Consider the following 26,146-nt stretch of genomic DNA (forward strand, 5'->3'; position numbering starts at 1 on the left):
GTACACACAAAAACAAAGAGCTGCTCCTTTAGATGTTTTTTGGGAAGGTCTTCCCCCCAAATTAACACATCATGGACATTTATTGCATAAAGGACCTGTCATTTCAATTACCTGAGGCTTAGATTAATTGACTTGTCCATAGTCGTAAAACTGTTAGAGATGGGATTTGAACACTCAGCTGTTCTAGGTTTCTTCTCATATACTGCATACAGTTGTTCTTAATAAATATTAATTGAACAAATAATGATATAATATATAGTTTTATAGTGCTTTGAGGCTTAGAAAATCCCATGAACAATTCTAAGTGCAAATGCCATTTGCTAACACATGGATGGATGAGATACATGTGCTAATGCATGAATTTGGAAGGTAAAGAAACAGCCTCAAGACAAGTGTCAGACCTGGGATTTGAACCTGAATTTGAATCAACTTCTATTTGCCTTTGAATATCCCATAGAGAAGCATCAGGCTACACATTTTGACCCATTTCGATTATGGCACTTTGTACTCAACTGGCCCCAGTTCTACTGGAGGCTCACAGTTGGGTTCTATTGTTCTCTTATCTAGATGTGAAGAAGCAGAATAACCAAGGTGCCCAGGTGCCCATTTGATGTGTTTTTTGTGTTTGGGTCAGGAGATGTCAGTAATAAATTTCCTACTCCTATTCTCCCTGACTCTGAAGAATCAGAACATGTGACAGGAGTACATTGCCTTTTTCCTTTTCCATGGGGGCCAGGAGATGACAAGGCACTGGGAGTCTTTACTTTCCTAGTGAATGAATGCCAGAGTAGCCAGCAGAAGCTGGCAGTAGGTGATGAAATTCATTCCAGCAGCTCAAATGTCACCAGGTATGTAGACAGAGCAAGATTAATATGTCTTCATCTTTTGCTTTGACTAAAGAAGTAAATCTTTAAAATATGACCCTTTTCTTCCAGAAATTAAAAAAATAAAACCACAAATGCTTTTCACAGAAATTTCTCTGTTTATGGTGCTTTCTTTTTGATATCTCTTCCCTTGGGAAAGAGATTAGGACTGTTAATCATAGCAGCAATCATCAACCACTGTCAAAAGGTGCCTTATATGAAATTTTCTGTGAATTGAAAGCCCTCCCTGGACATATTAGCTTGACTGGGGAGTGGGGTGAGAAGGGGAATTTGGGGAAAGGGAGTAAGGGTTCTTAAAAAAATCCTACTTATAAAGAAAATAACACCATACTCATAATAAAATTTTAAATTAAAATTCCAGATGATATCACCTCTTTTCTATTTTTCATTTCTTGATTACCCACATTCCAACTTTATTCTCATTTCTCTTTCCTTCTTTCAACCTTTTCTATTTTTTGAGTTCTCTTTTCTTTTTCATTGTTTCTTCTTTTGCTATTTCCCCACCCCTCATTTATCAAATTATAGATTTAGAGATAGAAGGGATCTTAAAAGTACTTCCTAATCCAAGATAAGAAAACAGAGGTCTACAGAAAAGAAATTATTTTCCCAAGGACATTCAAGATGCGAGTGGCAGAGAACTCCAATCTTTTGAATCCAAATTCAGGACTTTGTACCCTGAATTTTGTTCAAAAGTATTTCCAGATATTGGGGTTTAGTCCTGTAATTTAAAAGTTTTCATCAGGCAATCATGCTATATGGGTAGTGGGAGATTCAGCACACATAGAATTTATTTCTGAAACCAAATAAAACATAATTTATAAAATTGATCTGATCTATATTGATAAGTCACAAAGTAAAGCATTCATATAAACTATTGCAATTGGTATGCATTCACATAGACCAGCCATATTTTAAATTTAGATTCTTTTTAAAAGAATTCTTTTGATATTCATATAGAACCCCCCCAACACATGCCTAGGCACCCCTAAATATAACAGATTTAAAATACATTGTTGGTAGGAGGTGGCACTTATTTGAATCCATCGTTCATTAGCTTACACTAATTTATTTCTTTTACAAGGTCAGAGGACAGATTATTTCAAAACAATTGACTTTTAACAATCCATAAATCGAGGGGACAAGATAGGTTCCCTCTTTTCCCTCCTCTCCTCCTCTTTAAAAGGTTATCATACCCTATGAAAGGGGGGCACACTCTCAGAGAATATATATGACCAGGAAACATATGTGAGTAGAAACATGTGAAAAACACAGATACATGTATGGCCAGTACATATATGCAGCCAGGAAAATGAACACCCTTGATGTCTTCTGATGACCACGCTCCTCTCTGGGCCACTCTGTTGGACGTGGGGTCTTATAGGATCTTGGGGGTCACTGACCAGCTGCTGGCATGTTTTAGCTGACTAGAGTCTCTCTGGTGAGGAAAGACTAGAGCTTTTTTTTTTTTAAGTCTTTATCCATAAATGTTTATTTCACAAGGGCTAGATGTAATGTCACATAACCCAGTCAAGAGTTATTGGACACCACACCTAACCAGACAGTGGGCAAAGACACTCCAGGTTAAGATTTAGTCTAATATTTTGACTCCTTTACTCTAATTAGAGCCAATTCTAGGGGAGGAGTGAGAGTTTGACCAGCGGTACACAATGAGAATGGATTCTGAATCCTGAATCCCTGAGAATTTTAGTGGAAGAAGAAATGGATCTTTTTTGGAGAGAACGGGACCAGAGGGAGACTCTGAGCAGGCACAGGCTGGCTTTACAAGCTCGGGATAGGGCTGAAAGAAAACCATGACTTCTCACTGAAATCCTTGGAGACTCGAGCCTCATTCCTATGAATAGGAATGTAATGAAAGTTTGTTAAAATAAAGAGATATTAATGTGTAAAAGTGCCTAGTCTGGGGAAAGGAAGGAGAGCACCAGTGTCTGAAAGGGGTGGTAGATGGAAAGGAAAGGTAAGAGTTTACATTTTACCCTTAGTAATATTGCTGAATCCCACTCCTCCCTTTCCCACACACAATCCTTGGCAGGTATCTAAAAGGCAGAGGGCTGGACTTGGAGTTACAAAAATCCGAGTTCAAATCTGACATCCGACATGGGGTGTTTGACCTTGGGCAAGTCACTTAACCTTTTCCTGCCTCTGTTTTCCCATCTTTAAAATGGGATAATGAGAGCACCTACTAACCAGAATCATTGTGAGAATAAAAGGAGATATTTGTATTTTGCAAACTTTAAAATACTATATAATAATAACATTATTATATATTACATACAAATGTAGTATGCATTATATAATAACATACTATGTAAATTCTTGTGATTATGATGATGTCTAATCCTAGATAGCAGAGCAATGAGTGTAGAAGGGGGTGATGGCCACTACGAGGTGCAGTGTTTTCACCACTTTTTCAGGGGCTGGTGCCCTGATTCCTAGCAGCCCTACATCTATGACTCCAGGATGCCATATGAAAATCTCAGAATTTGTTTTTTAGTAAGATATACATTTCAAGATCCAAATGTTCATGAATGATATATCCCCATTTTAATGGAATTAAAAGCAGACAAAACAGTCCTGTGAAGATGAATACAATTCTTTGTAACATGATTGAAGGCTCTTAAAAATCTTGTATTTATAATGTTCTATTAAATTACTCTAGAAGGATTTAACAGAGAGCTATACCAGAAGAAAGATATGAGAACACATCCTATATGTGTATATATACAAAAAAATTTCTCTTTGAGTCAGATAAAGGTAAAGATGACTTTGTGGAGGTTGGAGATGTTGGATTCAACCAGATATAAAAACAAGAACAAAATACAACAAAATAAAACAAAACCCTTCACTTTTATCAGCTTTAACTCCTACCATGTTCAAGGTAGCCAGCGAGTGGAATGTGGGACAGCAATGGGCTTGGAAATACATCCAATGTTGGAAGAAGAGCCAAACCCCCAAATGGCAGAACTTTTTAATTATCTAGCACAAGGACATAAAAGAACCAACAAGATTCTTAATTGAGAGGAAGGATGGAATCTGATGCGGTGGGAGAGAGCTATTGCTCAGGACTCCTGAATTAATCTAATAACTAGAATTGCGATCCAAGGAGTCAGTGAACTTGACTGGGAGATGGCATTTCCTGGGTATTCATGATAGAATACCATTTGAAAAGTTTATGAGGATAGTCTAACTCCCAAAATAACTTTGCTAACAGTGAAAGTTTTTGTTTGTTTGTTTTTACTTCATTTCTCTGACCTCCAATTCTTTTCATGTTATCTATATGGGGGGGGGGGGAGGGAGAGGAGAGGGAAAGGCAAAGAATCCTGGCAGCTGACCAGTCATCTGAAGTCAGTCGCCAATTACCATTGGTGCTAATAGTCCTTGAACGAGTGACAAGTGCATTCATAGTAGTGTAAATTATCTTCAGTGTCTCAGCTCTCTGTTTCTGCACCTGTTTCAAACCTTCATAAGACCGTCATTTTTTTTTCCTTTTAAAGGTGTAGAACATTTGTGGATCGGTGCCATTGGAAATATCCATTCCAAGATCAGGCTATTCGTCCTTTGCAAGGAAGCAACAATTACCATACAGGGTTGGGCAGGATCAGTGCTTGGGAAATTCTTCTTGCAGAGATCAGGAGAGGGAGGAAAAAAATAAAACACCCGAGTTAAGTGATTTATAGAGTGATTCAAACAGAATGGATTTATCATTGAAAGGAAAAGATATTTGGATTGTAGGGAGTTTATGCGTTTTAAGCTCTTCATTCATCTGGCACACATTCCGGTCTGTGCTAACCCGGGAAAGAAGCAGACAGACTCCAGATCTGGAAGATGCAAAGGTAGAAATATTTTTAACTAAGGTAGATTAGTCTCACACCTCAGTTTTTATGCCTCTAACTAGCAACAGGGTTGCTCACTCACTGAGATGGGATGCATGCCCCTAAGTAGATTTGTGGCTGATATTCTAGCAGATGGATATCAAGTGTGGAAAAGATGCTGGCCTGGGAGTCAAGGGAAGCTGTGGGTTCAAGTCCTCCCCACTCTGACACTTTCTAGCTGCATGCTGAACTTCAATTTGATGAACTATAAAATGGAAATGATTATAGTTGGGGTTTTTTAACCCTTACCTTCCAGCTCAGAATCAGTACTGCAAATTGGTATCAAGGCAGAAAAGTGGCCAGGGTAAGGCAATGGGGTTTAAATGATTTGCCCAGAGTCATACAGCTAAGAAGTATCTGAGGTCAGATTTGAAGCCAGGACCTCCCATCTTTGCATCTGGCTCTCAATCCACTGAGCCACTGCTGGCTCCCGAGATGATTATAGTTAAACTACATATTCCCTAAGGAAATAAATGGGAGGCAATAAGATTTGCATGACAAATTTTCCAGGATTTTTCTGAGGAAAATAAATCTGAATTATTACCACTTGAGGGAATGCTTGGGATGTTAATGGAAGCAAAAAAGCACATTGTGGGTCAGCTAGGTTGCTCAGTGGATGGACAGCCAGGCCTGGAGATTGGAAGTTCTGAATTCAAATGTGATCTCAGACATTTCCTAGCTATGTAACCCTGGGCAAGTCACTTAACCCCAATTGCCTACCCCTTATTTATCTCTTACTTTGGAACTGCTACCTAGTATAGATTTTAAAACAGAAGGTAAGGGTTTAAAAAAATAAAAATATAGCATATTTCCAGAGGATGTACTAACTTTTAAGGGAAACCACCAGACTCTTCACTGAATATATTAGACTAATCATATAAATAAAATATATTATATATATATACGTATATATATAATATGAATAATACGTTATTTGTCAGAGCTTTGAAAATAGAAATATCTTCTTTTCTTATTGTTCATAGCTTCAAAGAAAAGTGTTTTCTACCTCCTTCATACAGTTGATTAAATACAATTCATGTAGAAGTTTTTCAACAATAGTGACCTCTTCTGAGAAAGACAAGTAGAGTCTTCTAAGCAGTTTCCTTTGGCTTTCTGCCTATTAACTGACACAGAAGAAAATCTAAGAATGGAAATGTTAAGGAGGAGTCAGAAAGAATAGAAAGAATGTAGACCCTCAGGGTTTTGGCATTTTTCTAAAAGAAGCTAGAGTCCTTAGGTAAGACAATCCTCAGATCAATTTTTAACATGGGATCTTGAATAGATTTCAGTGATTCCGTGAACCTGGTTGTTCAGTCATTTGTCAGTTGGGTCTGACTCTTAGGGGTCTTCTTGACAAAGATACTGGATTGATTGGCCATTTCCTTCTCCAGCTCATTTTACAGCTGAGGAAACAGAGGCTATCAGGGTTACATGAATTGCCCAAGTCACACCTTTAGCAAGTTTGTGGCCAACTCAGGTCTTCCTGACTCCTGGCCTGGGGGTGGGAAGTACCATTTTTCTATTCACTAACTTTAATTGAAATTTAGCATTTTCTTCAATTGTGACTAGGCAAAAATTTTCATCCCTGAAGGAGCCTATAGGCTTCACCAAACTGACAAAGGAGTCATCCATAATACAAAACAGATTAAGAACCCTTTTTCTAAATATGCCCTTCTACTGTTTCAAAGATCTTGAGTGTTTGGTTTAGAGTGTTATTTCCTGGTGGCATCACCAAATAATGAAGAAAAACTAATTTTTTCTGTCGCAATTTTTTATTTGGTATAAAGCAATATATTTGAAAATGTCTAAGCATTGAAAAGACATTATATGAAAACAGCACTAAAAGGTAGCTAAAGTCAGAGTAATTAAAATGTCCAGAGAGTAGAGGTGAAAAACTCTTCCTTACTCATTACAGAAAGGCTGGGGAGCACAAGTTCTAGGCTAGTCAGTTTCATCCTATCTTGATAGTGGGCATATTGTGAAATGACAGTGGAAATAAAAATTCATAAATAAAACTTTTTAAAAAGTCACAAAGCCACTCAAAGTTGTATTCTCTTATATCCACAATAGCCTATCTATCCTTTCAATAGAATAATAATTTATATAGCTAAAGATGTATTTTTTTATGTATCTATTTATGTATTTATTTTGTCTTTTATTTAATTCCAATAACAAATTTGCACATACATTTTCCAAGGTTCCATGATTTGTGTTTTCTCCTTCCCCTCTTCCTTCCCCCTGTCTTGAGGTTGACAAGCAATTCCACTGGGTTATAAATGCATTATCTCTTAAAACATTTCCAAATTATGTATTTTTATAAGTGAATTTTATAAAACCAAAACCCCAACTCATATACCCAAATAAACAAGTGATAAACCATGTTTTCAACTGCATTTCTACTCCAACAGTCCTTTCTCTAAATATGTGTGTATATATATATACATATATATATATACACACATATATATTTAAATAGTAGCTGTATAGCCTCTAAATCAAATGTATTATTTGTGTTTTGAAGTAAAACATCAACCACTATCCCTAGGCTCCTGCTGGAATGTGGCTGAAGGACACACATATCCGTCACTTTTACTTTTGATGTGAATGGCAAAAGTCTGATACTTTATGTTTTGTGCTTGCTCTGTTACTAAAAGGATGTTTTTGAAAGAACATTTCTGGTCTTTGTAATCCATTGACATGCAATAGATGGGATTAAAAACGGCAAGACAAAGTCAAAGAAACCTTAAACTATAGCTAAACATATTTTTTTTTCTTTGTATCCACAGCCCCCAGAATAGTAGCTCATGCATAGTGACTCTTAATAAATTCTGTTGAATGATTGATCAATAAATATAAGTTACTCTGAATGATAGGCTTGTGAAAAATGGCTTTATATAACTGTAAATGCATTTCTGTAGTATCTTCTGTACTTCTGTATTGTTGTTTAGTAGTTTTCAGTCATGTCTGATTCTTCATGATCCCTTTTGGGGTTTTCTTGGCAAAGATACTAGAGTGGTTTTCCATTTAATCATCTAGCTCATTTCATAGATGAGGAAACTGAGGCCACACAGATAGAAAGTGCCTAAGGTCAGATTTTGCATTCAAGTCTTTAGGTTTTAGGCCTGGCACTGTAGAGACTGTGCCAACTGATTGCCTTTCTAAACTCATATTAATGTATAAATATGGTATACTTAATGTCCTGTTTAGTGTAAGATGTGGCCAATTCAGTGTACTAGTAAGCTAGCAGTGTTAGAGTTGCAAGAAGAATCTGGATTTTATCTTGACCCCATTCTCTTGTGGGATTCCATGCAAGTCAGCTGTCTTGGTTTTTCTCAATAGGAAAATAAAAATAATACCTTTCACCAACTCTCTCATTTTGGACTTGTTTGAAGAAAAGTATTGTGCTCTGTATAAAGATAGATTTGTGTCATTTAAAAATATGATAATTTATATGTTTTAGATCACAGGGAAGATAATTTGATTTATGTGCAAAGAAAAATAGCTTAGATTTTTCTGTACTTTTAATTCAAATGGAAATGATTTGACAAGGTCACATTCTTGTAATGATTTCTCACTCATCTGACCTGACTTTCCTAGTGAAGAGTAGGAAAGATGAAAGACTTAAGACAAGAGAATTCTTTTAGTCTTTATGCTTGACTAATCTTGCACTCTTTTCTTCAAATGATCTTTTTAACCGTTTTCCAAAAATATTTCCTTTTAAACTGCCAGAGAGATTTCTTTTTACATCCATTTTGAGATCTTTCACTCGCCCTTAAGTCTACAAGGAAGTTGGCTTCAAACAGAAATTGTATTTAAACCTCCCCCCCCCCCCCCCAAACACACACACGGTTGACTGATTTTGACTATTTGATCCAACTTATCTGCTGGGGTAAATTCATAGAACAGTTGAAAAAAATTGTTCTGATATTACATAGTGAGAACAATTGATAGTTTTGGAGCTAGGAAACATGCTCTTTTCAATGATCTAAACAGATCCTATGAGAAAGTGCTTTTCTCATTTGCAAAGCACTATAGCAATATGAGTTGTTATCATTATTATGATTAATTGTCTTTATCACAAATTCTATTACTTAACAAATGTCTTTGAAGTGACTCTTAAGTTAGTCTCTATCATGTAACCTCTTCCTTCTTCTGCCACCAGCATGAATTTAGCTCTTTGATTAAGCTATCTTCCGTAGGCATCTATCTACACAAACTGGACAGTTTCAGATACACTCTAGATTTTTATCTAGCAATAAGGGAATCTTTTTTTTTTTCTTTTCCCCTTGATGAGGTCAATTAGGACAGCTAGAATTCTAAGCCTAAAGTCAGGAGGATTTGTATCCCTCAGTTCAAATCTGACCTCAGACACTTCCTAGCTGTGCAACCCTGGGCAAGTCACTTATCCTTGTTTGCCTCAGTTTCCCATTTGTAAAATGAACGGAGAAGGAAATGGTAAACTATTCTGATATCTTTTCCAACAAAAATCCCAAATTGGGTCATGAAAAGTCAGACTTGACTGAAATGACTGAACAACAACAATAGTTCTGACCAGTTCAGGAAATAAAGTATTTGAATTTTTTTCCCCAGGACTCTGAGCTAATGCTTCCCACTGCAAAAATCTAGTTTGTTTGGAATGAACTGTAAAATATGTGTGTGTATGAAAGATATGTATGTCCACATAAGTTGTCTAGATGTATAGACATGTGCCTCTCAGACATTATGGATTGCTGTCTTTAGAATCTGCCTTGTCCCTTTCCCCAGGGAGATTGCAATTTCCATCATGTAGTAGAATGGCCTTTGTTGAATGCTTATCCTTTCCTCTGTATCTCCAAGAGAGCTATTGGGCTAGATTTGTATCTGTTTGCATTTTCATATATTGCTAATCTAGGGGTACCTTATGGGAGGAGGGGTTTTAAAAATAAAAGCTATTTCCTTGATCACTGTTAAGGGGGAAGGCAACCTTTAGCTTATGCTCCCTAGCTTAATATTTTTCCACTAAATTCTTGCCTCCAAAAGATGATTAAAAATAGCTCATAGATCTAGTAGTTGTTCAAGGAAACAGGAAATAGAAATTAAGACAGTTATAGAATTTAGAATTCAACAGAAAATATGTAAGAGTGAATGACAATTTATTTATGTTTTTTTCATTATTTTTACATTTTATTTTGTTACGTTTTTCATGTTGTCTCCCTCCCCTCTTCCCTCCCTCCTCCCAGAGTTGACAAACAATTCCACTGGGTTATAAATGTATTGTTATTCAAATCCTATTTCCATATTATTAATTTTTGTAATAGAGTAATCTTTTAAAACCAAAACCCTCCAATCATATATATACCCACATAAACAAGTGGTAAATCATATGTTTTCTCCTGGATTTCTACTTCCACAGTTCTTTCTCTAGATATGGATAGAGTTCTTTCTCTAAGACACTCAGAATTGTGCTGGATCTCAATGGCCTCTTTATATGGAAGTGAGATAAGATTTTGGCTCAGCCAAAAAAGATGGACCTGATTTCAACCAAGGGAAAACTTTTTCTAAAAAGTTTCTGAGGAGGCAAGCAGGAAATCACGGATGTGTTGAGAAGCCAGCTTTATATATTTTTCTTTAGCTTCCAATATCTTTCCCATACAGCTTTCCCAGAGTCTATGGCATCAGTTCCCCTCTTTATCCAGATAGAGAGATTCACACTCAGTCTAGCTCCAACAATCTAGAGTTATATCTCCTTTAGCACACACAGAACATCAGGACCATCATTCCTCCTGGCTTGGTTTGGAGCCAAGGTACAAAAGAAATAAATAGACTTGTGTTCTTTTAGATTTCCAGAGAAATTCTAGAAAGGTCAGTAAGCATTTTTTAAATGCCTACTCTGAGCCAGGCACTGTGCTAACTGAATGCTGGAGAGACAAAGAAAGGCAAAAGACAGTTCCTATTCTCATGAAGCTCACCATCTAATGTTATGTGCCAAGTATGCTATTTGGAATGATTCAAGAGAAAAAAATTAGGTATTTATGTGTATATATTTTTCTTCTGAAATTCAGTCTTGAATATATATTTTATTATATTTATTTATTTAAAATCCTTACCGTCCGTCCTCGAATCAATACTATGTCTTGGTTGCAAGGGGCTTGAAGAATAGTAAGGCCTAGGGAAGAGGGGTTAAGTGACTTGCCCATGGTCACAGTGTTAGGAAGTATCTGAGGACAGATTTGAACCTAGGGCCTATTATCTCTGGACCTAGCTCTCAGTCTACTGGACCATCTAACTGCCTCCTTAAATATACATTTTAAGGTTAGCATTCTCAAGTTGGAAAATGGTAACAGGCTTCAGAGCCAAATTTCCATCCCATATATGTGTGAATTATAGGTCATATATAATTTAATATAAAAATAGAATTTATACTCATTATATATTATTCTTATGTATAGTTTTTATTATAGAATATATAATTTATTATTTCCTATATTATTAAGGTAATATATAATTAACACATATACATATGTCCATAAAAATGCATATATTTACATATTTTTGTTGCTCTTGTTCAGCCATTCAGTTGCATCTGACTTTGTGACCACATGGACATGACACACCAGGCCCTCCACCTGAGGAGCTCATCTTCCAGGGTCATATATTTTAGCATCTCAATATTGTCCATGAGGGTTTCTTGACAAAGATACCAGAGTGGTGTGCCATTTTCTCCTCCAGTGGTTCACCTTTATTGTCAGAGCTGGTCTACCTATGCCCTTGCATACATATGCACGGCCAAATGCTTCCTATTAAACACATCCATCAGAATACAATATTAGAGACAAAATTCAGAATTTCAGTCGTGAAAGTGAGATTGAGGAACCAAAAGTGCAAATATTAGGGGTATGTTTGTGAAGGGGAGACTAAATGTAGCCTTAGAAGTTGGGCTCGTGCTGCTCTTGGCTGACCATGTAACCCCATAGGTGGCACAGAATGCCAAGCCTGGGGTCAGGAAGATTCCTCTTCCTGAGGTCAAATCTGCCCTCAGACACTTACTAGCTGTGTGTCTCTGGGCAAGTCACTAAACCCTGTTTGCCTCAGTTTCCTCATCTCTAAAATGAGTTGAAGAAGGAAATAGCAAACCACCCCAGTATCTTTGCCAAAAAAACCCCAGATGGGGTCCCAAAGAGTCAATATGACTGAAAACAACTGACCAAAGGTGGACCTTTATAGCTAGACAAATATCCAGGAGCTGCATAGCCTGGTGCCTGTGCCCTCTGAGTCCCCTCCATGTACAAATAGAACTTTATATGATGTTTGCTATTGGCGTTCAACAGGAAAATGCCAGGTAGAGAAAGAAAGGTCTAAAAATAGGGAATGAAATATTTCCACTAGCCTTGTCTTCCCTTTGTGGGTTGTATTTGTTAGCGTAAGTGACAGCTTCTGCTGAATGTTCCACCTCACCGCTAGTCAGTTGTTTGTAATCAGGATTTCAGTCTCAGGTTTCCTTCCTATTTTTTCCTCCATACCAAAAGTAGTAAAAGAATTTCATCCTCGTGTTGAGAATTCTCATGTTTCAAAGTTCAATTTAATCTAATGGACATTTCTAAAGCATCTATTTACTACAGAAAAAATATTATGCCAACAGTGTACATTTATTAGGCACTTAACCTGTGCAAAGTGCTATAATTGACCCTGTATAGAGTTTAGATCAGAGGTTCCAGCATTCATAGAATTCCAAAATAGGGAGATAGAAAACATCCAGCAGCAGCAGCAGCAGCAGCAGTACAGAAAATACGGGATTTATTTTTTTGAATTTTGTACATATATGTACATAATATTTTATTTTATATATTTTAATATATTTTTAAGAATCCTTACCTGCCTTCTTATAATAAATACTGTGTGTTGGGCTAGACAATGGGGGTTAATTGACTGGTCCAGGGTCACACAACTAGGAAGTTTCTGAGGCCAGATTTAAACCCAGGACCTCCCAACTCTGGGTCTGGTTTTCCATGCACTGAGCCACCCAGCTGTCTCCCCAGAAAGTAATGGATTTATAATCAGAGATCCTTGATTCAAAATTATCTCTGCAGCTTACTACCTGAATGACCTGGACAAGTCACTTAATTTTACTCAGCCTTAGTTTCTTTATCTGTAAAATAAAGAGACTGGCTTAAATGAGATAGAAGTTCTTTTCTTTGTCTTACTCTATGATTCTTAATCTGTGATAATGCTATCTATGAGCTATAATACAAAAAAATAATATCTGGTATATACAAAAGATAGGAACCAATATCTAGGGGAGGTCAGTAATGACTGGGATGATAGAGGTGGGGAAGAGTGGAGGGAAAAACTGATCAGGAAGCCTTGGGAAATCTTCATTTGAAATACTATCTTTGTTCCCTTCCGTGTTTATACTTCTTGGTTCCAAATTTCCCTGTAGAATGAAGTTTCATTCTAGAAATAAAATTATATCTGTAACTGTATTATAAATAAAATGATCATTTAAAGAAAATGCAAAAGCTATTTAAAAACTTAGTCTTAGGCATTTCTTTGAGGAGAGACATTTACTTTTCTCCATTACTGACAACCCTTTCAGAAGGCTTATTACAATGATGACCACAATTAGGCATAATAATGTGTTTAGGAAGATGTATCTACCAATTATTCCCTTTGCAAATGTGGGGTAACCGGATGATATTTCCACAGATATACCTGGGAGATGCTGCTGCTTTGGTAACGGTGACTTTCAAGGGTTGAATTTCCAGTCAAAGTATTGTATTTACTGTAGGGTAAAAATTTTACTTTCAGGAAACACCTTTTAGCCTGTATCTGTATTCAAATTCTTCATGTTCTTCCCCCTCGTCTACTTTTACTTTCATTCCTATACCTAGCATTTAGCTAGTATATTGTCTATATACAGTACGTAGCCAGTCTGCCTGTTCATTAAGACCATCGGCAACTCCATGTCTGGTTTGTTCCAGTACTTGGAATCTGCTTTGCCCCCTTCTTAGTCAATGTCCTCAATATAATGGTATCTCCTGTGCTACCATCACATTTCATAGAATTCAAGGTCTCCTTGGACTTGGGGCCTCCTAAGAAGTATAGATGCTAATAAAATGAACTTGGGGATGCCTCATACCACACTGAGAAATGTAGACTTGCTCTAGTTCACCCCTATTAAAAAAATCAATAGGAAAAATGCTTCAATTGAACTTGCCTCTTAAAAAAAAGGCAAGTTTAGATGCCAGGATGAATATGGGAAGATTAGGTGATTGTCTTTTTTTTTGTGGGTTGAGGGGAGGGATCAATGATGACTCTGAAAGATAAAAAATGTCTCCCAGTCCCATGTGGAGCCCCATAAGCAGTAGCATGCTGTAGTCATGGAAAAGGGAGAAGAGTGTGATCATAATCTTGTTCTTAGGCTATGTATGGCTAAAGATTAACTGCTGTTACTCTTAAATGTTTACTTTTTATTTCCCACACATAATACACTCTTGGAGAAATGGAACTACATACAACATTGAACACTGTGGAGATTCTCTATGGAAGGAAAGAGAAACCAGGATTTTAAAAGATATCTAATGGTAAAGGGGCTTCAATCTTCCACCAAGGAAGGAATATTCATGTTGATTAAATCATAGATGAGCAAAGTTCTAAATCAAAAATGCAATGTAGTATCGTTATGGCCAATGTCTAAGTAACTTGAACAGTTTTTAGGATTCTGACTAATGTTTATATCCAAGAGAATGTAGGATCTTGTAAATGGGTAAGATAATTATTTTTCTAGTAGTAGTATGCAAATCAAACTTCAGCTGGGCTCTGAAATTTGTTCCCCTAGACATAAAAGCAAAGCCGTCTCTGGGTCTGTATTTAATTCAGCTTCACATACTGGAAGAATGGGAGAACTCAGAGAAAGCAATGAAAAGCCCCAGGATAAATCCTCAGTTTTACGGTATTAAAAGTATTTGATCTTTTGTGATTGCCTCTTTCCCTTGTTTAGTTTAGAACCTTCCCTTTGCCATAGCAGTAAAAGGCGTGATTGTAGACCTATATCATGACGTATCAACTAATTACTACTTTTTTGTTATTGAAGTATAAAAAGATTATTTCATGAATTTGTTAAGCATAAAAAAGAATATTACATGAATTTGTTAATCTTATTCTAGTTACATATGACTATGTTTAGGCTAGAAAAGATCAGTTGTAGGTTTGCTCCCTTTATATACTTGTATTTCCTGCAGGGTCTAACCTGTGGACTTAGAAGGTACTTAATAAACACTTGAAATTTAAACAGAAGATGGATTCATGAACTTATTTAATCAATTAGGTCCAAAGGCTAAATATTAGTTTAAGTAAGACTTCATGTCTGTACAGATCACAGGTGTTTCCTTAGGAAAGTGTTGGCTGAATTTAATCCTTTGGCTGGAAAGACAAGACTTGTGAGTTTAAAGTATACTTGTAAAAGGCAAATAGTTTTACTTATTAATGGTTCCTAATACTCAATTTCAAAAGTGTGATCTAGAAGTAAAGTAACAAGTCAGTTTTTGAAAGTATAAGTACTATGAGTCATTTCAGACCTCAACTCAATATAGAAATATGCAAATAGTGCTTGCTGGAGCTCCCCTTCAGCCAAGCTGGTTGGAATTAGTAATTTAGAAACTTTCAGTATGAGGATAGCAAGTAAACAGACTTCTCTACTCATGTCCTTTTCTTACTCTTTATAAGAACTTGCCAAATCTGTCCTTTTTCACTGCCCACGTAGACTTCTCAGGATAACATATATGTGCATTTGCTTTCTTAGGCTTATTTTTGTTTTTCTATCAAATTAAAAAAAAATCAATTTGGAGATATTTGCTTAATACATAGCAGATTGTTACCTATTAGAATTTCATTTTATTTAATTTTTTGAAGGAACTAGCTTGTCCAACATCATATTTTGAGAAAGCAATAAAAGAGCTTTAGAGGAAACATGCAAGAAATGTATAAAGAGAAAAATTCTTTTCTTGGGCATATGTGGCTCTGTGGTATCAGTGAACCTAGGATTTTATCAATGTGCACACTTTCCAGGATGCCGGTAGTATCTCCTTACAGTTTATCATTCTAGGCAATTCTTGCCCATGTTTTTCTATAAATCCTTCATTTCATGTAATCAGATTAATTTATTTTGTTTTTTCATGATTGTCTCTATACCTTGTTTGCTTGAGAACTATCTCTTGATGATAGCAGTTAAAAGTATTTAATTTACTGCTTTGGATTTTTTTTTTTTTAATGGTGGCCTTTCTAGAAACCCTCTCTAGTGAAAACTCCTTGTGGACAGTGACTATTTTGATTTTGTATCTCCACTGCCTTATACCATTCCTAGCACATAGTAGGCACTTAATGAGTGATTGGTTGACAAATCATCTTCCAGCAAGGGAGATTAGATAGAGAGCTTTTGCTTACTTTTTTCAGTATTTCATTGTTACCAGGATATTAAATACAGATGTCCATCATTTATCTCAATTCATGCAATTAAGTGTTTGAAAAAATATAGAGGTTCACTCAGAAAAAAATGTGAAATCAAGTAGTTTGTTCTGTCTTTGTATTTTGGTTAAATGCATTTAAAAACTGCATTTTGATTTTAATTTTAAAATTAAATTAAATTATATATGTATTATATACATTAATAATTTTATTTTATTCCATATTTATTTAATCTTATTTTCATTTATTTTTAGTATTAATTTTCCTCATTTACATATGATTTTATTTATTTTTATAAATACATTAATGATTATTAGTTATTCCTTCTATATTCCATATGCAATATGCTATATATATGTATGATTTTTAGGGATCTATACACGTATATGTATATATTTGTGTACAAATATTTTATATAAATATATTCCTTTCTCTGTGTGTGCGTGCTTGTGTTTCTTTAGCCCATCAGATTTTGGAATGGAGAAATGGAGCTGTGCTCATAGAATAGCAGATAGTGAACATTTTGCTTCTTTTCAATCAATTTTATAGTTCCTATTGATTTCATGATCATCTACTACCACATTGTACTAAAATATTACAGTGACCTCTAGTGGTAAGAAAATGAGCTGAAAAGTTAATTATGAACGTAATCTGCTTATTAAATTCCACACAGGGACCTTGTTCTAAAGTTCTCCTGGTTAAGGAAAGTCTCGAATGAGAGATAGGAATTAATGATTTCCTTCCAGAATATAATTGGAGCACATAAAGTGCTTTCTGAATGCATTTTGCCATGAAATGCTAAAAATGCCCTTTAGGGTTATCATGGTTAATTCTGCATAATTACCTTTTAGTCATTTCAGAGTAAATCTTAAATATTTACACTGAGGGAGAAAAAGCATTTGTTAAATGCCTATATTCCAAAGCACTATGTTAAGTGTTTTACAAATATTATTGCATTAGATTCTCACAACAATGGTATGAGATGGTTATTTTTATCCTCATTTTACATTTGAGTAAACTGAAGCAGATAGGATCACACAGCTGGTAAACATATCAAGCTGGATTTGAATTCAAGCTTTCCTGACTTCCAGGTCCAATGCTTTACCTATTGGACAGCTAAGTACTCCAATATCTATGCAATAAAGTAGATAATTCAGAAAAAAACAGACAATAAATTTGGTTTGGAACTGCATAATTTGGTGCTGTTGTCTCAGCTTTCTCTTCAAAATGTATTATATTTAATGATGATCAAATAGATCTTTATTCAATTAAAATGCTTATTTCAATATTTCAGGGAATCTCTGTTCTCCTCAATGTGAGTTTTCTCTCTGTAAGGGCAGACCACAACTCATCCTTCCATACCTTCTAAATCTATTTGATTCTTACCCATTTAATATTAAAAGAAGTTTAATAAAATTATTTTATGCATTTATACATAAACAATTTTACCTTTTGTAAAGCATGAACTAGTGGGTGATGGAGGAAATGTCCCAAGTTCTGAGTATACTATAGGCAAATGGGAAGGAGTTGGTGGATAGTCAGATGTAAAAAAATGAATGGGGCAATTTCTCATGGAACAAGGTTCTGGAAGAGGTGGGAAGGAATAAGATCAAAGGATCAAGTCAAGGGATTAATCTTACTGAGAAGTAGGGATGCTCTTGCAGCTATAACAGCTTGGACTTGGAATGAGGAAGACCTGAGCTCAAATCTGACCTTACAAATTTACTGGCTGGGTGATCTTATCTCTACCTTGGCTTGCCTCAGTTTCCTCAGCTTTAAAATGAGGGTGATAATAATAATAATAGTACCCATGAAAGGATCAAATGAGATGATAAACTAAAGTGAAGTAAAGCAAATATGATAAAGTAAAGATGATAAAATAAAAAGTTTGCTTCACATAGTGCCTGGCACATAAGAGGTGCTATATAAGTGCATATTCCCATCCTTCTCTTCTGTCTGCAGATCAAGGGGAAGAAAGAGAAAGTGAATAATGATGCTGGGAAAAGGCTGATAAGAGAGAGAATTCACCCCAAATGGCACAGAGTCTACATCTTTTTCAGGGAGTAGGAGGCTAGGTCCTCTGCTCTAAGAGGAAGGGTACAATTAATTGGTGGAAGGAGAAAAGTAAAAGTTTGGGGCAAGTATTTTAGAAAATGAGATCAGAGTGGATAAAGAAAGAGTAGATGGTTTGCTGAGAAGCAACAAGGGCCAGGCTGAAGACAGTTTAATTTTGTCATTCTAATATTTTAGAGAATGTCTAGAAGACCCCAGGAGTCTTCATGTCCTTGAAAGATTCTGGGGAGAGGAGAAGCAGCCAAATGATAGACTTCCAGGTAATTCCAGGTAAATAGGCTTGAGTAATTCTCACCTTTATTTCACTGTAAATCCTCAGTGGGTAGTTTCCTAAATATGCTCTTATTCTTTAATATTTTATGGATAACAGTATAACCTTCAGGCCATCCATTCAGTTCAATTCGACAAATATTTGTTAAACCACCAAGAAGCAATATGGAATAGAGCACCAGACTTGGAGTCAGGAAGATCTGAGCTCAAATCCTGCCTCAGAGGCTTACTTAGCTTTACTATGTGAAATCTGACAGAACACTTAACCTCTCTGGGACTTAGGTTGCTTATATGGAAAGCAAAGAGGTTGGATTTGAATGACTAGAAAGGTATCTTCTAGTTAGATGCTAAAGAAGAATAACCAAATTTAAACCCAGGACCTCCTGACTCCAAGCCTAGCTCTCTATCCACTGAGCCACTTAGATACCCCAATGCAAATACTTTTCAAAAGAGATAGAGAGAGAGCCAATATGGTGCACTGGATAAAGCACTGGGTCTGGAGTCAGATGGACCTGAGTTCAATCTGACCTCAGGCACTTACTTACTAGTTTTGTAATTTCTGGGCAAGTCACTTAGTCTCTGTTTATCTTTGTTTCCTCAAATGTACAATGAAGGTATAATAAACACTTACAGTGCAGTTTCATTGCAAAGTCAAATGAGAATATTTGTGAAGCACTTAGCACATAGTGGCTGGCATATAGTAGGTGCTTTAAAAATACAATTGTTCCCTAATTTCTGAAGGGATCTGGAAAGGCCTCATATAAGATAGGAGAGCTCAGCTGTGCTTTGAAGGAAGCCAGGAACTGATTGATTCTAAGAGATGAGGACAGAGTGTATTTCTCTGAGGAGGAGGAGGAGGAAAGGGGGAGACAGAATGTCATGTCTGGGTAACATTTAGCAGGTCATAAAATTTAATGAAGGGGGAATAATGTGAAATAATGTGAGAAAGGCAGATGGGTGCCAGAGAGTAGGCTGCCAAGGTGGAGGATCTTTTATTGTATCCTAGAGAGGATAGGAAACCATTGGAGATTTTTCAGTCCAGGGATGATATGGTCAGATAACCAGTATTTTAGGAACATCAGCCTGATAGCTCTGTGGAGTAATAATTGAGGAGGAATTTTTGCTAAGCAATTGGCCCATCTCCTTTTTCAGTCACCTTTCAGATGAAAAATGCTTTTGAGAATATTTGTACTCTAGCTATTTCAAAAATAGTTTAAAATATCAATAATTTGATATGAAAACATACGTCTTAAAGTCAACAAGTTGTATTAGGGAAGAAAATAAAGGAGGGCTAGTATCTTCACATGGACATCTTAGTTTAATTTAAAAAATGAGACAAAAAATGTCAGATTCCACATCTGTGTATGTCAGAAGCAATGGCTCGATTTGGACAGCTCCTGAAAGTCTTGTGAGTCTTACAATTTTTGGACATTTATGTATTCTTTATTGTCCACAGTCCCTGGGTCTAATTTATATTTTCAAGGATACATAATGGAAAAAGAATGCTTAAAATACTTGATTTAAGCATATAAGTAAAAATGAAGGCTACATTTCAACATAAAAGAATATTTGGAAGTGTCTCTTTTGTCCTTTTCTAAAATAACACAATTAAGTTATATTTGAAACATTTTGTTTCTAGATTAACAAAATCTTTTTCGAGAGGTGAATTAATCTGAATACATGTATCGTAAAGTTCTTTTTTTCATTCTAAAAGGCCAAAGTATTAAATTATAAGATGAAAAAATATGGATAGAATTCTATATGTACCTTAAAGCAAAGGCATTAAACATGCTGGCTTCATGCGGCTCACTACACTCCCTAGTGTGGCTAGAATCAGATTAAAATACATTCCTTATCTGATTTTAATATATAAATATATTAATAAAAAGAAATATGTAAACATGTATAGTATTACCTCAGGGATCCTTACATAGGATTCAGTGGCCCCCATTTCTATTTGAGTTGGCCACCATTGTTTTAAAGTATAAGAACTTAAAAAAAATCTGTGTGAATCAGAGTTTCTATTGATACTTCTGTACAATTCTTTAGTGGCATCTGATTTTCACAATGATGGCAGCAAAATTCTGAAGGAACTTTTAAATTTTCAAAGAAAGTTTATGTTCAAAATAATTTCAGTGCTATGTGTGATATGTTATGATTTAATTCTATTGGCCATGCATTCTTGGGAGAAATGATGCTACAGGAGCAAAATGGAATTTGGAGACAGAGGACCTGGATTCAAATCCTGACTTACTATTGTCTATGTCAGAGGCGTTAAACATATCTCCTGTTGGCAGCATTACTGTCTAAAATACTTCTGGGTGTGGCCTCAAATAGATTAAGATGTAATTAGAAAATATTTAATAAAATAAATAAAAAAAACATAATATTAACATAGTCTTATAAGTCAATAAGGAACCCATGGGATACTTATGTATGGGTTAGTGGCCCTATTTCTATTTGAGTTCATATGGTCTACATTTGAGTTTACACTGGTCTATATGATCTTAGATAAATCATTTTGCCTTTTCCTAATCCTTATTTCCTCATCCATAAACTGAAGGAACTGGATTAAATGAACACTATCTATTGGCAGATGCTCTAATATAAATCAGCTGCAATTCATGGTGGGACTAAGCTACTTAAATTCAATAATAACAACAATAATAGCATTTATATCATGCTTTAATATATGCAAAACATTTTATACATTATCTCCTTTGATCCTTGAAACAACTCTGCGAAGTAGATGCTATCCCTTTTTTTTACAGATGAGGAAACTGAGACTCCTAGGTGAAATGATTTACCCACGATCATATAGCAAGTCAGCCTCTGAACTCAGGTCTTCTTGGTTCCACAAACAGGACTTTTTTCACTATACCACCTAGCTTCCCCTTAAGACTACTAGAGCCTAGAACCCAAACCAAGTTAAAAGTTGGTTTAAAAGATATATGTATATATAAAACTGATTATTTACCCAAAGCCCAAGGAAATTCCAGTCTTTTAGAGTTCCTCCATTGACTCTATAGCCATTATGCCAATCACCATAAATGTCAATTCAGAGGCAAAGCAATGCCATAAGTAGAATGCTCAACTATCCTTGATGTTGCGTCACTAAAAGGATGCATAGGTAAGGTGACAGAAAAAGTAACTTTTGGGTTTCCAGTTAAACTATTTACAAAGGTCTTTGGGTCAAAAAGCTTAAGCTATTAAAAAAAAAATTTCCTCAAAATACATTAACTCTACCTCTGTCTTAAATAGGAAGAGGTGGGATTCCTGATATATAATTAAGGAAAAGTAATCTTTTAGAACCAAAGGAACTTTCAGACATAGATGGCAATGGTACTTTTCCTTTCAGCTTCTAAGGAGATAGTCTGGCTATTATTTCTTCTTTATTTCACTTCATTAAATGATGGCTTAGGGTTCTCTGTAGATAACAGAAATTCAAATGTTGACAGTTAACAGAAAAAAATTTTAAATTAATTTAAAATTGGGGGGCAGCTAGGTATGGATAGAGTGCCTGGCCTGGTTAAAGGCAGGAGTACCTGGATTCAAATATAGCCTCAGATACTTCCCAGATATGTGATCTGGGCACCCAATCGCAATTGTCTAACCCTTGCTACTCTTTTGCCTTGGAATTGATACTTGTATCGATTCTAAGACAGAAGATACGTTTTTTTTTTTAAAGATGTAATTTAACATTTGTACTAAACATCAGATTTTAACTTAAAATGCCTTGTTAAAAGAAGATGAATTCCAGAAAATATCTTCAGAGATCATTTAGTCTACTAATCCCTTCATTTTATAGAAGAAGAAAATGAGACCCAGAGAGGTCACACAACACTTAAGTAGCAAAGAATTATATTCTTCCATCAACTGAAAGCAATATTAGATTTGTTAGTTTTTATTAGTTGCTATGGTTAAATAACTTCTCACCAGAATGTTATAGGACTTCCTCACAATAAGATGCAGTTATCCCAAAGAGATCAGCCTGTCAATCCATATAGGAAAAATCAAGCTGATAAAGAGTCTATTTTGTCCAGATTCTGGCATTACGTCAGACAGGTGACTCATTGGGTTAGCCCCTTAGAAAGTTCTACTGGAAGAAAATATTGCACCGGGCCTAGAGTTGAATAGGCAGAGTATGGTCAGAATGCATTGTATTTGGTAAATGATGCAACACTTTGACTTATCCCAAACTCTTCAACATCAGTATTCCCCCTGGGCTATATAGACTTATAGACCAGAAGTCTATAAATCACAGAACACTATAATTTCCAAAGAATCAAGATTGTAGGTAACTCAAAATGCAACAGAAAGACACATGATAGATTTAAGTAAGCAACTGCACAAAATAATTTTAATCATATGCCAAAGAAAAACATTTTTTATTTGGAAATCTTCTGTTCAGTGATCCCTACGACAGCAATATTTTCACCCACTTCCAATCTGCCCCTCCCACCCCATTCCGCCCCGCCTAGTCTGACAGTATATACTATTAAGTATATACTATACTGTATAGTATATACTATTAAGTATATAAAGCATTTAAAAAATAAGTTTTAGGAAAAAATATTTAGGAATAGTCAGAAGGACCCCCTCCCCCCATCCAACCCTCCCACAAAAAGAACTACTCTAAGTATTTTTGAATAGGTAGATTCTCTCTTTTGAATCTCTTTGGGATATATGCTGGAGTCAAAGAATATATACAATTTTATGGCCCTTTGGGCAAGGCTTGAAATTGTTCTCAATAATGATTGTATCTTGGAAACTGAGGAGCAGCGGCTGGGTTGGGCTGGTGGATGGGCGTTGAGGTGGCGGGGCAGGCAAAGGCAGGAAGTAGCCAGAGCCAGCCGGTGGACACCAGCGTTTGTCTCCTGGTCTCCTCAGTCACCTAGGGCTACCAGTCTATCAGCCCATGGGCGGTTAGAAGCCTGGCCTTCCTTGCCAGCGTTGCTAGAGGATTCGGGGAGACCTTCCCCCAGCTCGTGGTGGGGAGCAGGGCTAGGCCAGACTTGCCCAGGTTGGGACGTTGTTTGGGGCACCTGCGATCCCCCTTCTCTGGCCTTGGGACTCGTAGCTAGGTGCGGAGAGCGGGTCTCCTACTTTCCCCCTACCCCCCATCCTCCCGAGCGCGGGGGCGTGTGGCCACTTTGGGCAAGTTGGTGAGGGGCATGGATCGCTACCAGGCTGCCTGCTGCTGGAGGAGGAGAACAAGGTCTGTGCCGTCCGCCAGGCCAAAGAACAAAGAGCTTCCTGGAACACTGGATCTGTATCCGCTGTTCAGGAATAACCGGAAACTTGGTGTGCACATTTCCGGGGTGAAGTCAGTCAACCAGGATCAGTGGATACAAGAGCAGATTCAGTGCATGCAAGAGATGGGAAATGGGAAAGGCAACCAACTGTATGAGACCTACCTTCCTGAAAACTTCAGACGACCTCAGACAGAGCCAGCTGTAGATGGATTTATCAGAGATAAATATGAAAAGAAATAAATGGACTGAAGCCTGGACATAAATGTATTTATTAAAAAAAAAAAGAAGACAAATGGAAAAAGAACAGGGAGCCAGTTCAAGAGAAGAAAGTGGAGCCTGTGATTTTTGAGAAAGTCAAAATGCCCCAGAAGAAGGAAGATCTGCAGCTACCCGGAAAAAGCCCCTTCAAAGTTGACCCTGTAATGGACATGTTGGGCCTTGATGTTCCCCTGGCCTCCTACAATATTTTAAATAGCAAGACCAGTAACACCCTAGAAAAGGATCTAGACCTCTTGGCCTCAGTTCCATCATCTTCTCTCAGACTCCAGAAAGGTTATAGGATCCATGCCAATGACAGGGAATTCTAGTTCTGTTCCTGAAAATCTGAACCTATTTCCTGAACCAGGCAACAAAGCATAAGAATTAGGTAAGAAACAGCTCTGTAAAGACTCCATCCTCTCACATTATGGATCACAAACTCCTCAGATGCCTGCTCAAGCAATGTTCATGTTTCCAGCTCAGATGGCCTATCCCACAGCCTACCCCCGCTTTCATGGTGTCCCCCCTACTGGCACCATGATGGGGGTGGGTTGCTGCCCCTGCTGGTGGGCATGTTGACCCAGCCTGCAGCTGCTGGAGTGGTGGCCCCTGTAGCTGTTCCACAAGGTTATGTAGATGGCATGCCAAGTGCAGTGATGGGTGTCTCCAGTGGCCTGATGGCTGCCCAACAGGCTGACTGCATTGCAGGCATGGCAGCTGTTCCTCAGACAATGTACAGCATCCCACCAGCATAGCAGCTGCAGTGGAACTGGGCTCAGATGAACCAGCAGATGGCCAGAATGAACTTCTATGGGACCAATGGTATGATGAGCTATGGACAGTGAGTAGTGGGAATGGCCAGATAGCCAATCAGGTGCTCAATACTCAGATGTGGAAATAAAAGCAGAGCACTTGCATTGTTACCACTTAATTTCTCCCAAACTCCTTCCTCTCTCTTCTCCCTGCTTTCCTCTCTACCTCTTCCTGTTTTGTTTAGAAACTGTCCTAGGAGACATACAGGCTTTGACCATCCATCCAGCCTGATCACTTCTCCCCATACCCCCATACTTGAGACCTTCTTTCTGCTGTCCATGCCCACACTTGACCACCAGAGCCTTGGTGTCCAAACCCTTCTCCAGGGGGTATCAGAGAGTCCTTTAGCACCACTGGAAGCCACATATCTTGAGCTCTTTTCCTTACAGGAGATGAGGCAGTATCTGTTCCCCCAGCCTCTAAGAGAGGTCTGTGGGAACTATGCAGACACCAAAGAAGAGGGCTAGAGATCGCTATGTATCATCCATATGTCTGTCTAGGTCCAGTGGACTAGAAATCTTATTTGTCATGGCTATAAGTAATTCTATTTCTTTTTAAAACCCTTACCTTTAAACCCCATACCTTTAAAACCCTTATTGGTTCTAAGGCAGAAGAGTGGTAAGGACTAGGCAATGGGGGGACGGGGGCCAAGTGACTTACCCAGTGTCACACAGCTAGGAAGTATCTGAGATCTGATTTGAACCCAGGACTTCCTGTCTCTCGGCTCAGCTCTCAATTCACTGAGCCACCCAGCTGCCCCCTATAAGTAGTTCTTTTAACCAGAGAATTTACATTAAAAACAAATAATGAAAAATTTGAAAGCAATTGTTATCAGTTTAGTTGGAGATATAAGAATTGATCCATGAACTTAAAAACTAAGTGCATTAAATTTTGTTTGTCTCCTTCAATAAGTGTATACACTTGTCCCGATGCTGTTCCTTGGGAACTTTTCTTTGCCCTCTCTTGAACATTAAGGGCATGTTTTCCATAATAAAATAAATATGCCTATTAATAGTTGTCTCCATTAGATTTCCCAGGCAGACAAAATACAGAACTTGTACTACAGCCAGTTTGATAAGCTGGTGGTAAGTGACCAATCTTGACTTGTTTATGAAGTGACGGGCAGGCACACACAGCACTCCCTGTTGGGCTTAGACCGGTAATCTCTGTGGGGCAATACAGACGTCAAGTTCTATGCCCATTTAAGAGATAATGAACCCATGAAGAGATGCTGACAGCCATCCTGCATCATGGAAATTCCTAG

General features: G+C 37.0%; 1 protein-coding gene and 1 pseudogene across 7 annotated transcripts in view; both read left to right on the forward strand.

Annotated features, from left to right (window-relative positions):
* MYLK4 (myosin light chain kinase family member 4) overlaps positions 1–26,146 on the forward strand; it is a 156,095-nt gene that overhangs the window by 47,929 nt on the left and 82,020 nt on the right. Inside the window, exon 1 of one of the 7 annotated variants that reach the window (XM_007488062.3) lies at positions 4,233–4,735. The exons of the other annotated variants lie outside the window; for them this stretch is intronic. Within the exon in view, the coding sequence (XP_007488124.1) occupies positions 4,595–4,735 (141 nt within the window). The 5' untranslated portion in view covers positions 4,233–4,594. Of the gene's footprint in view, positions 1–4,232; positions 4,736–26,146 lie in introns of those variants that run through there. 7 annotated transcript variants of the gene reach the window in all.
* LOC103105805 (stromal membrane-associated protein 2-like) lies at positions 23,651–24,992 on the forward strand (annotated as a pseudogene).

Source organism: Monodelphis domestica, chromosome 3 (assembly GCF_027887165.1).
Source record: "Monodelphis domestica isolate mMonDom1 chromosome 3, mMonDom1.pri, whole genome shotgun sequence".
In the NCBI taxonomy this organism is placed as follows: Eukaryota; Metazoa; Chordata; class Mammalia; order Didelphimorphia; family Didelphidae; genus Monodelphis; species Monodelphis domestica.